This window comes from Phasianus colchicus, chromosome 7, assembly GCF_987193195.1.
Source record: "Phasianus colchicus chromosome 7, bPhaCol1.hap1.1, whole genome shotgun sequence".
Classification (NCBI taxonomy): domain Eukaryota; kingdom Metazoa; phylum Chordata; class Aves; order Galliformes; family Phasianidae; genus Phasianus; species Phasianus colchicus.
The window spans coordinates 13,717,832-13,730,685 of NC_143442.1; the positions used below are offsets into that span (position 1 = coordinate 13,717,832).

General features: G+C 47.9%; 1 protein-coding gene across 2 annotated transcripts in view; it reads right to left on the reverse strand.

Moving 5' to 3' along the window:
- MARCHF4 (membrane associated ring-CH-type finger 4) overlaps positions 1-12,854 on the reverse strand; it is an 80,316-nt gene that overhangs the window by 15,905 nt on the left and 51,557 nt on the right. The window contains exons 2-3 of one of the 2 annotated variants that reach the window (XM_031590577.2): positions 10,878-11,033; positions 4,011-4,203 (exon numbers count right to left, since the gene is read on the reverse strand). In XM_031590577.2, the coding sequence (XP_031446437.1) occupies positions 4,011-4,203; positions 10,878-11,033 (349 nt within the window). Of the gene's footprint in view, positions 1-4,010; positions 4,204-10,871; positions 11,034-12,854 lie in introns of both variants that reach the window. The other variant, XM_090143748.1, reaches the window with a different exon arrangement.

Below are 12,854 nucleotides of genomic sequence, written 5' to 3' on the forward strand. Positions count from 1 at the left end.
TTCAATACCTGCATTCCTGCTAATCCCTCTTTAGGCCAGATTTCTGGATTTACCTCGCAGAGACCTGTGGGGAGAGCAGTTAATCAAATGAACTGTCCCCACCTCGCTTCTCATTCACCTCCTGGCCACAGATCTCAAGGCTCTTATGTTGTAGACAGCTTCGTAGAAGAGCAATAGTTATGCTGGCACTGTTGCCAGTTTCTGGTTTAATTCAGCTCTCATGTCTGTCCTATAGTCATGACGAGATGTAGCACACACAAAAGAGAGAGAGAGAGATCAGAGTGAAAGACATTAGGGCTGGCTGGATATCAAGAAGCATTTAGTCTGTTCCTCCTTCACAAACTGGGATCATCTCTCTGCAACCTGTTCTTGACATATGTTTTTCTAACAGGTTCTTTAAAATTTCCAGTATTGGAGACTCCTGCAAATTCCAAGCAATCCTTTCCAGAGCATCCTGCCTTCCTGTTAGATATCTGAGAACAAAGGAGAGAACAATGCTGAAAGACCATCTTGCACATCTTGCCCAGATGGATAAAACTTCTGGCACTCAGGGCCATGCCTTCTGCCTTGCTGGTTTTGAGGAGCAGATTCATTTTATTTTGGTCGTGTTTTTGTTTCCTTTGGTGGGTGCAGGGGCAGCAAATGGTATCTGTTCATTAAGCTGTCTTTGCTGAGATGCTGGGATCTAGTGGAGTTCAAAGAAAGCTTGTGTATTACTGCATGTGAGTGCCTGAGTAAAACCCTCTGAATTTGAATGCATGGTTCAGTAGTCTCTGGGTTAATGCTTTCTTTTGAAAGCTCAGTTTGGAGCAGATCAGACGATTTCAGAGCATGTGCATGCAGATCAAGTGAGGATAATATTCACCAAATGATTGGTGTGAATCCCAATTTCCATGTGCCAATTGTTCTCCTGGACAAAAGTCACTCAGTGACTACTCAATGGACTTGAGAAATGGAAGAACAACCAAAGTGGACACAGGCAGGAAGTGCCAAGGGACTCTGCTTCAGCACATCTGCTCACATGGAAATCACAGAATTGAGTTGGAAGGGACCATTAAAGGCCATCTAGCCCGACTTCCCTCCAATGACCAGGGACACCTACAGCTGGATCAGGTTGCTCAGAGTCTACCTTGCCTTTTAAACCTCTGCTCCTCTGTCAGTGGGAGCAAAACTCAGGATCAAACTGATGGAAGAAGACACACAATTAGTGTAGGCCCTACAGAATAGCATCTGGAAGGTAAGGCTGTGCAGCCCATTGCCAAACAGTACACAATGTAAGTGTTATGTTAGCTGGAAAAAAAAAAAACAAAACACAACAAATCTAACAGGACTGAATGCATCTAAATGTCCTGCTCTTTCCCCATCACTGAGCATTTCTTAGTGCCTTATTTTTTTTGTACCCATCCACGGGCTGGAAAGCAAAAGGAGAAGAGGGCTGGGCTGCAGAGGAGGAGTTAGAAAAATGCACAGACTGCACTCTGGTATTTCTAGAACTGTTGTCACTACAATTATCCATGAGAGGTTTTATCCTGAACTTGCAGAAGTGGAACTAAAGCCTGGGGAGGAGTAACACCAGGCTTCAGGCAGTCAGGAGCAGAACTCTGAGTCTTCGGAGCCAGTTTTGCCCAGCTGTGATAAAAGACATTGCAAGGGGCTGTGAGGCCTGGGAGAAGGATAAAAGATGGGAAGTAGCCATTCTGCACCGAGGAACTCACTGTGAGTGTTTTAGAGAGCTGCCATTGCTGCATCCATCACAATCAAGGAAAGCTGTAACAAATGAGGAGTTCATAGAATCATAGAACTGTTTGAGTTGGAAGGTACCCTTAAAGACTGTCTGGTCCTACCCCTTGCAATGAGCAGGGACACCTACAGCTCCATCAGTGCTCAGAGCCCCTCCAGCCTGGCCTTGAGTGTCTGCAAGGATGGGGCATCTACCACCTCTCTTGGCAACCTGTGCCAGTGCTTCACTACTCTTACTGTAAAAAAATTATTCCTTATATCCAATCTAAATCAATTAACAGCCGGGATTGCAAAGGCCACAACATAAGCACTTTTTAACACTGGTGCTGACTGCATGCATATATCAGCTTTTCTAGAGAAATGTATACAAAAGGTTCTCATGGTACAAAACGTCATGTCTCCTGGCTGATCATGGGTGGGCTGCCTGAAAGCGCAGCAGACAAGCTGCACACAACACGACTGGAGCCAGCCGTGGGTGGGCACTGCTCTGAGGTGCTGGGCAAGAGAAAACATACACATCAAGGCACTGCATTGTAGTGCTTCCCACTTGCTTTTGAGTTTGTGGGAAAAACAGCATGTCTGGCCCACCAGACTGTGGGGCTGCCAGCTGTGCAGGAAGGGCTGCAAGGCAAGGGGCTGCTCTCAGCTGCAGCTCTGAAGTATTCCTGGGAATGGGATGGCCCCTTGCTCTCTGGTTGGAAAAATCAAAGCTCACAGCTTGGGGCAGTGTGCTTAGTGGTGACATCAGTAGAGATGCAAAGGGATATTTTTTACCCCCTAGAGAAGGTGGAGAGGAAAAATAAAGGCCAGATCCTTTAAAAAAAGAAAAAAAGAAGAAGAAGTAAAACCCCTCAAATATGAATCTTTCCGCCCAGCTCCCTTTCAGTTCCTAGCTGGCATAGCTTGTTCTCTGCCATGTGGGAGGATTTAGCATCTATTGACAGATGAGCTAATCAGTTCCCCTCAGCTCTTGAAGCTTTATCAAAGCCAGTTAATCATATTACTGACGTCTGCCCATGCCAAGGCTCTCCACTTCTGTCCTCTGACAACAAGGTGACATGCATGCATGCCACATGCACAGAGAGATCACTTTTTTCCACTCCCAGTCACACCAACAAGAAAATGTCACCAGGGCTGCTGTGCCAGCACGAGGGGGCTGCCTGTCTCTCTTTCACCCCCCTTGGCCACTTCTTGCTGATCTGTGGCAGCTCACGGTGGAGCAGCCCAGGCTCAGATCTTGTCAGCACAGGGATGGCAACAGTGGGAAGAACTGGACTGGGTTTCAGCTTCCTGTCCTGGAAGGATGCTGATGCCAATCCGAACCCAGACCAGGGCTTGCTGCCAATACCTCTCTCCCTGAGGCCTGGTATGTGTTACTTCCCTATCCCAATTTCACTGACTGCAATACAGACTGTACTGCTCTTCCTGAGGGCTGACCTGGGTGCTATGCTCCTTTCCTCAGGAATGGTTCTACTCACACTAACACTAATCCACCAAGCCAGGAGTACTGCCTTGTCCTTTTTTTTTTTTTTTTTTTTCTGGGAAACTCATTCTGCATTTATACCAATAATGGAAGAAAACAGGTATGAAGAGCCTTCTGGAATGCTCTTTGCTTCCCAGCAAGGTCACTCAAATTCACATTATCCAGTGGCCTATGCTTGGGTGGAAATTGATCAGGAGCATGCTTGGAGATGGTTGGTATTTACTTGACTGTTTTGTTAACTACCACTTTTTCATGGCCTGGGTGGTGAGTGCCTCTGCCCACAGATATTTTAGCCATGTCCCTCCACTCAGGCTTCCTGCGGGGACAGAGACCTTGCCCTGAACCCACCACCCTCCCACCGTTCCCTGCACAGCCATGCATGAGGAGAGTGTGGTGCTGCAAGGTGCAAACCAGAGCATGCCATGGTCAAACATAGGGCAGTCCCTGTATCAGCTATTCCAGAATGGCAGGAGTTTCCTCCCCAGTGTTAATCAATACTTCTCAGCCTCCCCCAGACCTCCCTGCCCTCTTCTTGCTTTGAAGAGAGATTTGTTTTTCTCTGGGCTTGTTGCAAGTCCCTCTGCCAGCCCAGCCAAGGAGATTCTCCAGGGCTACAGAGACTGGCAGAGAGCACTGTAGAAAAGGTGTCAAAAAAAAGCAAAGAAGGGGAAGAACAGAGGAGGTTCAAACCGAGAACAGAGCCTCTCCACACCATCTCTTACTCCTCTCTGCAGGTGAGTGGGCAGTCGGCAACCCTGGCCGTGTGCTGTGAGAGGTGTTCACCCACCTATACAGACAATGTCCATGAAGCCATACATTCCATAGCAGATCTGGAAGAGCAGGTCCTGGCGCTGCCATTTGGCTGAAGGACTGAAGGTCGACCAGATGAGCCACGAGATACTGGCGATGAGGAAGAGGGAACCCAGGATGGCTGCTGCTATCTGAACCTTCTCAATGACTGTCAGGGAGATGGCCTGCCACTGCAAGGGATGGCAAGAGGGAGAGGAAGGGAGACAAGGGAAGGGAGGAGAGAAAAAGAGGAGAAAGTAATTACATGATGGACATTGCAATTTTGCTTCACTGCGGTGATTCATGAAGATCCCAAAGATCACCTATGCCTTATATGTGCACCCTACACATAGATGCTTTTACCTGGTCCACCTCGTGGCTGGAGATGAACCTGGCCATCACAAGCCAGGATGAAGGCTTGTCTCAAATGAAGGCCAGGCAGCAGCCTTGGTGATGGCATCCTTTTACCACAAGATTTGTCTCAGACAGCCATGCTTTGCCTTGCAGGTCTCCTGTGAGCAGGCTCCGTGCTGCTTGGTGAGATGTGACAGGATTGCAGCTGTACATAAGATCTCATGGAAGCAATGCACACCCCACAAAATGTTACCAACGATGAAAGTTGCTGCTGCCAGGACTCCCTGCCTTTAGGTGGTGACATGTTCAGGCCGTTTCCTAAGGTAAAAGGCAGTTGTTCTTCCTCAGAAGAAGAAAAAAAATAGTACTAACTTCCCCAAATCCATTTGCTTTGTCAAATAGCTTTGTATAAACTACATTATAAATATCCAAAGCCCAAACTCCTCTCTGTCATCCAGAATAAAACCTCCTTACTCAGATTTATGCTGCTGAGACAACTGTCCTGTAAAAACCAAGAGCAGAAATTGCTTTTTCTAACAAGACTTGGGGGGACATGGCCCACAGTGCCTCCTGCAAATCAGAAATCAAATGTGTAAACAGGCTGGGAGAGATGGAAATATATAGGCCACCTTTAGCTGTGAGATACATGCCCTTGAAATCTAGTAGGGCCGGTAAAAGGATAAACAAATGGGGACTTCAACCTCCTCCAAGTGAAGAGGATTCAGAGGGACTGAACATTTTAGCCTGGATTCACGCCAAATTCAATGTCCAAGTGAGGTGTCAGCTCTGGAGAGCCCTGAGCACCCTGCCTCTTTGTCAAACACATCCTGGGACACCAGGGTCATCTGTCAAGCCTCATCACCTCATTTTGTAGGGCAAGAAGGCAATCTGCTCTTTAATGTCCATATCAGCTAGAGGTCACCAACGTTTTTGGGATGCAGGGAGAACTTTGCCCCTTGCTCAAAGGGCAATAAGGTGACTTATGCTGCCACAGGGTTGCGCAGCACTGTTACCATTCCAGTTACCAGACTCCTGGACTGAATGCAGTCCCCTGCAAAGCACTGCTTTGGAAAAGGTTGCATCTGGAAGGTGATCGCATGCCTTGGCTCAGAGGTGAGCTGAAGTGTCTGCCTCTGCCAGCATCAGTCTCTGGCTTATGTCCTGCAAGGGCAGACAGCCCTCAAGTTTTGTGATAAGGATGTGCAGCTTCACTGAGGTGATGGTACCAGCCTGATTCATAGACGACCATGAAGTAGATAGATGACTGAGAAAAGACAGAGGCTGTTCAATGCTGAGGCAGTCCGATCCTCTTCCACTAAGCCTGACAAATGCTGAAGGGATGGGGGAGCAGGGAGCCTTTCGTAGAGCTGCCTGCTATGGTTTTGCTGCAGGTTCCTCACGTTGACCCGCCTGTGCCAGCAAAATCATTCTGCATCATTTCTCTCTCTCAAGGAGGTAATGGGCTGGCTCCTCACCATCTGTCTGGCAAACTGCAAGGCTTGTGGCAGCAACAGGTCCTTCCAAGGTAGCAATTAAAGAGAGAAAAAGGAGGAGATGTTTCCTACAGCTAGCAGCTGCGTACAACTGTTTTACAGAGACAGGGAGGCATCAGTGTGATTTTAAATACATTATACTTTCAAAGAGGACGTGGCTCAGGGCAGAAAAGCTACACCTGTGAAACAGCTTCAAACCTGCCTTTGGATGAGAGCAGAGGTGCTGCAACACTGACAGGGCTGCTGCCTGGTGCTGGTGGTAACAAAGGAGCACTGACTGTTCAGGGGGTGGCACTGGGGGGAAATTACCCACAGGTGAGAGCTGAATGCTGGAGAAAACAACCAGCTCACACAAGAATTTCATTTTTTCCTAATCTCTCTCCGTCATCAGTAAGGCCAGCAAACCAGGGATTTAGAGGGTGAACTGTCACATGTGAACTGTCAAGTGCAGTGAGCTGCTGCAGCGTACCTTTAACAACAGACAGCTCAATCTCCTTGTCAATTGAGACTGATTTTGGGCAGGTAGAAAGCCCTATAGATAGTCTGCACTGCTGAATAGGGTGTAACTTGGAGGTACCAGGAAACACTACAGGCTTCTGTGGGATAACAGAAGCAGTTTTTGAGTGCTGGGCTCACAGAGGCTGCAAAGAGAGCTGAAGCAACTCTCTGCAATGGCTTTGCCAACCACACTGGAAAAAAGGCTCTTTTTCTGCAGACTGCTTTGAAAACTCATTGCAAACCAGATCAAGCTACCCAGGTCTCCATCCAACCCGGCCTTGAGCAAAGACTGGGCAGCCTGTGCCTTGCCTTACCACCTCAAATGTCCTAATTCATTCACATGTCCTTACCACCATTCTCCCTGTCTGACCACTTTGGCACAACACCCAGATGTTCATGTGCAAAACACCATACTCTCTTGGATGAATTTCCCCCAACTTTCCTCAGTTTCCCCAAAGTTCTGTGCACCAGATGCCTCAGAAAAGGTTTCTTAGGAGCCCAGGTCTGATGTCTGCAATGATCATAGGTAGAGATGAATGTAGGACTGATGCTTGCCCATCATATCCCATTTGATGTGATCTGTAGTTTGTACCTGGGGCAAGACCATTCCCCTGTTTGTTTCAGTGCTTCTCCTAGAGTCTTGTAACCAAAACCCCTGCTGCTAATGTAACAAAAATTAACAATGTCATCAGTGTAGTATTTAGGGTCTGATCCATACTTCCCTTTCTTTAACACCAGCAGTCTCCAAAGATTCACAAGCATGAGCACGAGCAGATCCAAGGCACGTATTTGCCTGCAGAAGATATCTCTGTTTTAGTGCAGCAGCTTGCTAAGAAGCCTTGCTTGCTAGAAAAGCCTTCCTACACTCCTCTGAGAGCTCCCCCATGGCTGCCTCAGGCAGTTCAGTTTATTTTTATTGCTATATCTGACACGTCCCCTTAGTACGTATCATTAACATCCTGAGTGTGCTACTCAGCGATTTTGTTTCAAACCCAGTATCCCAAACAAGTAGAGGTTTATCCTAGAAGGATGCAGTGGAGCATTCCCATCACTGCTTGGGTCTGGCTCTCTCCTCAGTGCTGTCCTGATGCCCTGGCTATCCACCTTGATTATCTTTAGGAGAGTACACTAACCAAGCAAATTAGTTCTAAAGCTGTGGTAGCTTCCCTGCTGTACACTTACAGATGCTTTGGTTTATTCAGATGCAAGAGAGCAGAGAGAAGGAGGGGCCACTCCCAAAGCACTGGAGAGAACTGGGATCAGATCCCAACCCCAGCATTCCGTAACTGAGGGCCTCTGGATATAACTAACCATTGGTCAGGAAGAGGCAGGGAAAAGAATGTGATGCAGAGTTGGACTCCTTGAGACTGCAGACAGCAGTAGGTCTGGGAAGGCTGATTCAAACTGATCTGGTATTTGCTGAAATCAGAGCATCCGAATGAATGTGGCATAGGAGTGGCTACAAAGCTGTATAGATGAAACCCACTGCAGAGCCCTGTCATAGCAAGTGCTATCGCATGCTTCCAAAACTGTGTTTTCAGGGCCTCATTAAAATCATAGGCTTTGCACAAATACTGCAGCAGAGAGGAGCTTTTAGACTCTCCGTGCCCATATCTCCTGCCTCAGGGACCAGCAGAATTACAGCAAGCTATGGATGGACAAAGGCTGTGCACCTCCTGATTGCTCATAGTGGGTGGGAAATTTTTGCTCATTTGCTGCTGCTTGCCAGGACACTTGCCATGCTCTCCAACAACTTTAATCCTCCAGTCTCAGCAGTGTTGCTGCTTTAAGTCTTTTGCTCTTAAATTTCAGCCATCCAGGGCTGAGGGGTTAATTTATAGAAATTCTTTATATCAAAATGCCAGACTGGAGGCTCCTCTCTGCTATGAGACATCATAACAGCCTGGAGGCTTGAAGGAATCTGTGTTAATTATGTATGAACCACATTCCCCTGACTGCAACTTCTCTGCACATCTGGCCCATGCCATACTCCTAGGCTTGCTAGAAAATGTGCAGCATGCGTCCAAATGGGCAGAGAAACAGGCAGATCCTGGGGCATGTGGGTGTTGGGTGTACTGCCTGGCTCTGACCAACTGGAGCATAGCTGTGCTCTGAGCTTCATCTGAACATCCTTCACTTGATGAGGAGGTGATTTCTATGTGGTCTTTGCCCATATGATGGTTGGTCTGGAATAAAGGGATGTCCCTGCCTTCCAAAGTCTGTGCTTGAGAAATTCAGAGCTTTCTAAAAAGAATAAAGCTGGGTAGAAATTCCAGCAGACCCTAAGAAGAAAGGCCAGGAATTAATGGCTTTGCTAAGAGACATACTATATGTCCAAGGGCCCCTGCTGACCACATGCGGGGTGAAGATTGAGCAGAAAAGATATACTTCCCACCTGGCCACATTGTGACATGTTGTTATGGTACATAGTACCAGAGCATCACAGCCTCTCTGCCTCCCTTTTCCAGCATTAGAGAATGGCAAGAACCACCAAGGAGCACAGAGATGTGCATGGTGATAGCTATAGGTCCCACATCCTTTAGTCCTCTTGGGAATTCCAGGCTTCATACATGAGCAACGTCCCTCAGGATTTCACATACTGCACTGGTGTAACACCTGCTTCCCAGCCGTGCTTTTGTGCTGACACCAGGCAGGGCACTGGGGCACACAGCTGCAGCTCTGCATGTGCAGCATTTGTTCCAGACCAAGTGGCTTTTCACTCCAGTTGCTTCTTCCCACCCTCTGCTGAGCCATATCTCCCATATTTCTGTGAGAGGCACTGTGAAGTCCTTGCCCGCAGTGAGAAGCCCTCAGAACACAGTCCCCCAGGAACCTTGCTCACGGAGCAGAGATGTCTATCTAGCTCTCTGGCTTGGCTGCTCCTGGCAGTCAGTTTTTATGTTTGTGGCAAAGGTCACTTTCTAACAGGGGAGATAAAAAAAGTGATCCTTCGGGCAGGCATTTGAAATGTGTTTGCGGGATGAGAGCTCATCTGCAAATTCATCTGCTTCAACAAGTTTTAGCCAAGTGAGGAGCCATAGGAATGTCCTGAGTTGCCCTGAGCTGTATGGGGATGTAGAGTACTTGGAGGTCGTTCGTTAAAGGCTGGCTGCACACACATCACAAATCTGCACCCACAAGCCTTTGACACTGCCCAGCATCGTTCCATCAACCTGAGGCTCATGAAGTATTCGGGCACTTATGGACCAGCTTTCCAGAAATAAACAAATGCTGTTCTGTCCACATCTCCCCTGCTGTGTTTCAATCTGGACTGATTTAGCGGAGCCAAGAATCTCAAACACTCTGGGTCTTAGGCTTGGGATGGAACTACTGTTCTCTCCAGGCCGTGGCACAGGGAAAATTGAATTAGAAGCTGCAGGGACTTGCAGAGAGTAGGGATGTTTTTTCCTTCCCTCCAGCAAAATTTCCTTGTGATGCCCCACTAATTTTGCTACTTCATGTCAGCCTGGAGTCCTAAGGGCTGTGCCTCTTTCTCCACTGTTTTAAGAGACCTCAGGCATGGAGAAGGACATACACAGAACCACAGAATCTTAGAATCACAGAATGGCTGAGGTTGGAAGGGATCTTAAAGACCATCCAGTTCCAACCCCATGCCATGGGAAAGGTTACCACCCATCAGAACAGGATGCCCAGGGTCCCATCCAACCTAGCCTTGAACACAGGCAGCCATTTGGAGGAGAGAACAGGGATTTGCATCCCCTGAGTGCTGTACAATTGGGTACCATCACTGGCAAAGGGTTTGCTTCCTGTTAGAGACAGAAAGATGAACAGAGAGCCAATGCAACCAAGTGCTGGACAGATCAACATTCACACAGGCGTTGTCCTGGTGTCTGAGCACAGCATGCTGCTGCAATGTCTCTCCCTCCACATGATGCTAATTAAGCAGTAGTGCCTGGGTCTAATGTGCTTCCTTATGTCTGAGGCACTAATGGTGCTCAGCAATTAGTCCATCTTCAGGTGTTGCTCCAGCAATAAATCAATAGCTATTAGGGATAAATTATCCCATTTTTAACAGTCACACAGCTTTCTCCATTCTAAATCTTGATTTTAAATTACTAGCCTGCAGTGGGGTTTAATAAGTTGCAGTGCTTTTGAACTCACAAGAGGAAAAAGGAAGGTCCTCTGCTGCCTTTCACAGGTACTTACATTCGGATGTGCTCTACCTGTTGTGTGCACACCTGCACACTGAGAATTAAGCCTGGAGAGACCAGAGCACCAGAGCAACCACCTCCAGTGCTATGCCAGGCTATACTGGGACACAGGGAGCAGTAAAGTGAAAAAGGTTTCAAGGTTGGAGAGGAGAGGTAGAAAGAGCAGGGCCTTGAGGGATGCCTCAGCACCACCAGTGAGGGCATGGGGCTCATTGGAGCAGCCCTACAGCCCTTCCTAGGGACCATCGTACAGGGAGGCAAAACCCAAGCCAGTAAAATCTACTTGCTCCCAGAAACAAAAAGAGGACTGAGAATAAATAGACTTTGAAATGTCTCTAGTACCTTTACCTGCAGAGGGTTCTTTGTGCTTATGGCAATGACGTGGTACTTGTAGTAACACAGCTCACAGCTCCAGCAGCCTCTCTCGCTAATCCATTTGATCAGACATGGCTGGTGCGTGCATTTCACCGATCCATCGCATCGACACGGGCTCAGCAACTCCCCCTGGAAAAGAGAGATGGCATCATGAGGCTCCCTCCTCCTGCAGAGCACGGCAAAGAGGTTCATGCACAGACCTGGTACTGGCCAAAGTGCTCCTACAACCACCCCTTTGCTCTTTGCCCCTTTTCACTTGGATTGGCTTAGGTAATAATGTTACCTCCCTGAGGATGCTGGACCAGCAGAAGACATCCACATCCCATCTGCCTTGGGTTGGGAGGCCAGATCCTGCTCCTCCTAAACCTGGGGGAAAACTGCCTTAGGTTTCAGGGCACTACACCAGATCTGAAAGCCCGAGGAAGTGAGAGCCATGCTGGGCAAGAGCGATACTTTTTTTTATGAAATCTAATGCAAACACATTAATCATTTCATTTGCTTCAGCTAGGTGACCTAAAAATGTCATCTTCCATGAAATTTCAGCACAACTGTAAATAACTGTTTATGCTACAAAACTAGACTCAGCCCTACCTGTCAGCCACTTCCATTACACACTGGAGAGGACACAATGAGGGGGGAGCAAGAAAGGCTTTAGAATCCCCAAACATTTTCAGGGGAAGAATCAGGCTGGTGTCCCACACACCAGGATCTCTGCAGGGCTGAGGTTTGGCTGGGCTTTGGCTTAACAGGCGGCTGGAGGCAGCAGGGATGGGTGGAATGGAGCAGAAGCCAACAGTGACAACCTTTGTTAGGTCTCCTTGGTCTCCATAGTAAATGAGTCTATGAAATCCCAGCTGCTCAGAGCCAAGAGATGTCCACAGACATCCTACACAGCAGTGGGGAGCTGGTCCTCTAACATCGCACTGCTCCAACCCAGACAGCCCTGCTGCCCTTCGCTAGAGCTCATGGCTGGAACACGGAGATGAAACCCCCGGTTTTTGGGCTTTTGCAAATCCAGCAAAACTGTGATTTATCACATTTCCCCCAGCCATGTGAAGTATTATATCCTTGCATGTGGCACACAGCTATTTTTGCATACTGTGAAGCCCAATTCTGTCCACAGCAGGCATTCATAAAACACCGCCACACGCACACTTGCGCACATGTGCTTGTGTACCAACAGAAAAAATAAACACTGCGGACATAAAAGGCATAAATCTTTTGTATGTCGAGGAGAAGGAGCTTTGTAACTGGCTGTGCAGTTTGCTCAGGAACAGTCCCTCAGCTGTGAGCCCTGAGAAATGGAAGTTAAACCCCACGGCCATTTCTGTAGGTTAGTAGAAGATAGCTCTGCACAACTTGCTCTCCAGTGCCACCAACACCCTTCGTCACTGCTCTACAAAGACACTCTGGAGGGAGAAAAAGCTTCAGAAAGAGTGGTGAGGCATTGGAAAGCCTGCCCAGGGAGATGGTGGGGGTGGGCTGAGGGTTGAACTAGATCATAGAATCATAGAATCACAGAATCATAGAATCATAGAGAGGTTAGGGTTGGAAGGGACCTCAGAGATCATTTACTTCCAATCTCCCTGCCATGGCAGGGTTGATCTTAGTGGTCTTTTCCAACCTTAATGATTCTATGATTCTATACTGTCCCCCTGAAACAACCTGCTTTGTTTCCTGTCTAAAATAGGAGCTTGTCTTCAGGAGCAGCAAGGCCAGCCAGGCTGACCTGGCTTTATTGCAGGAGGAGCATGCTGCTGGAGATGGACTGGAGCTGCTCCCACTCAGTGCCCATTGCAGTACATCAGCGTGATTAAGGATTGCCTATTTTCAGCCTGCTGGGAAGACTTCTGAGAAAGGATGGGAAAAACACCGTTGCCAGTGCATGCTTCTAATGGTTGGTATATTCAGAGGGAAAATACTGACATCAGGATCAATGTCAGCCCTTCT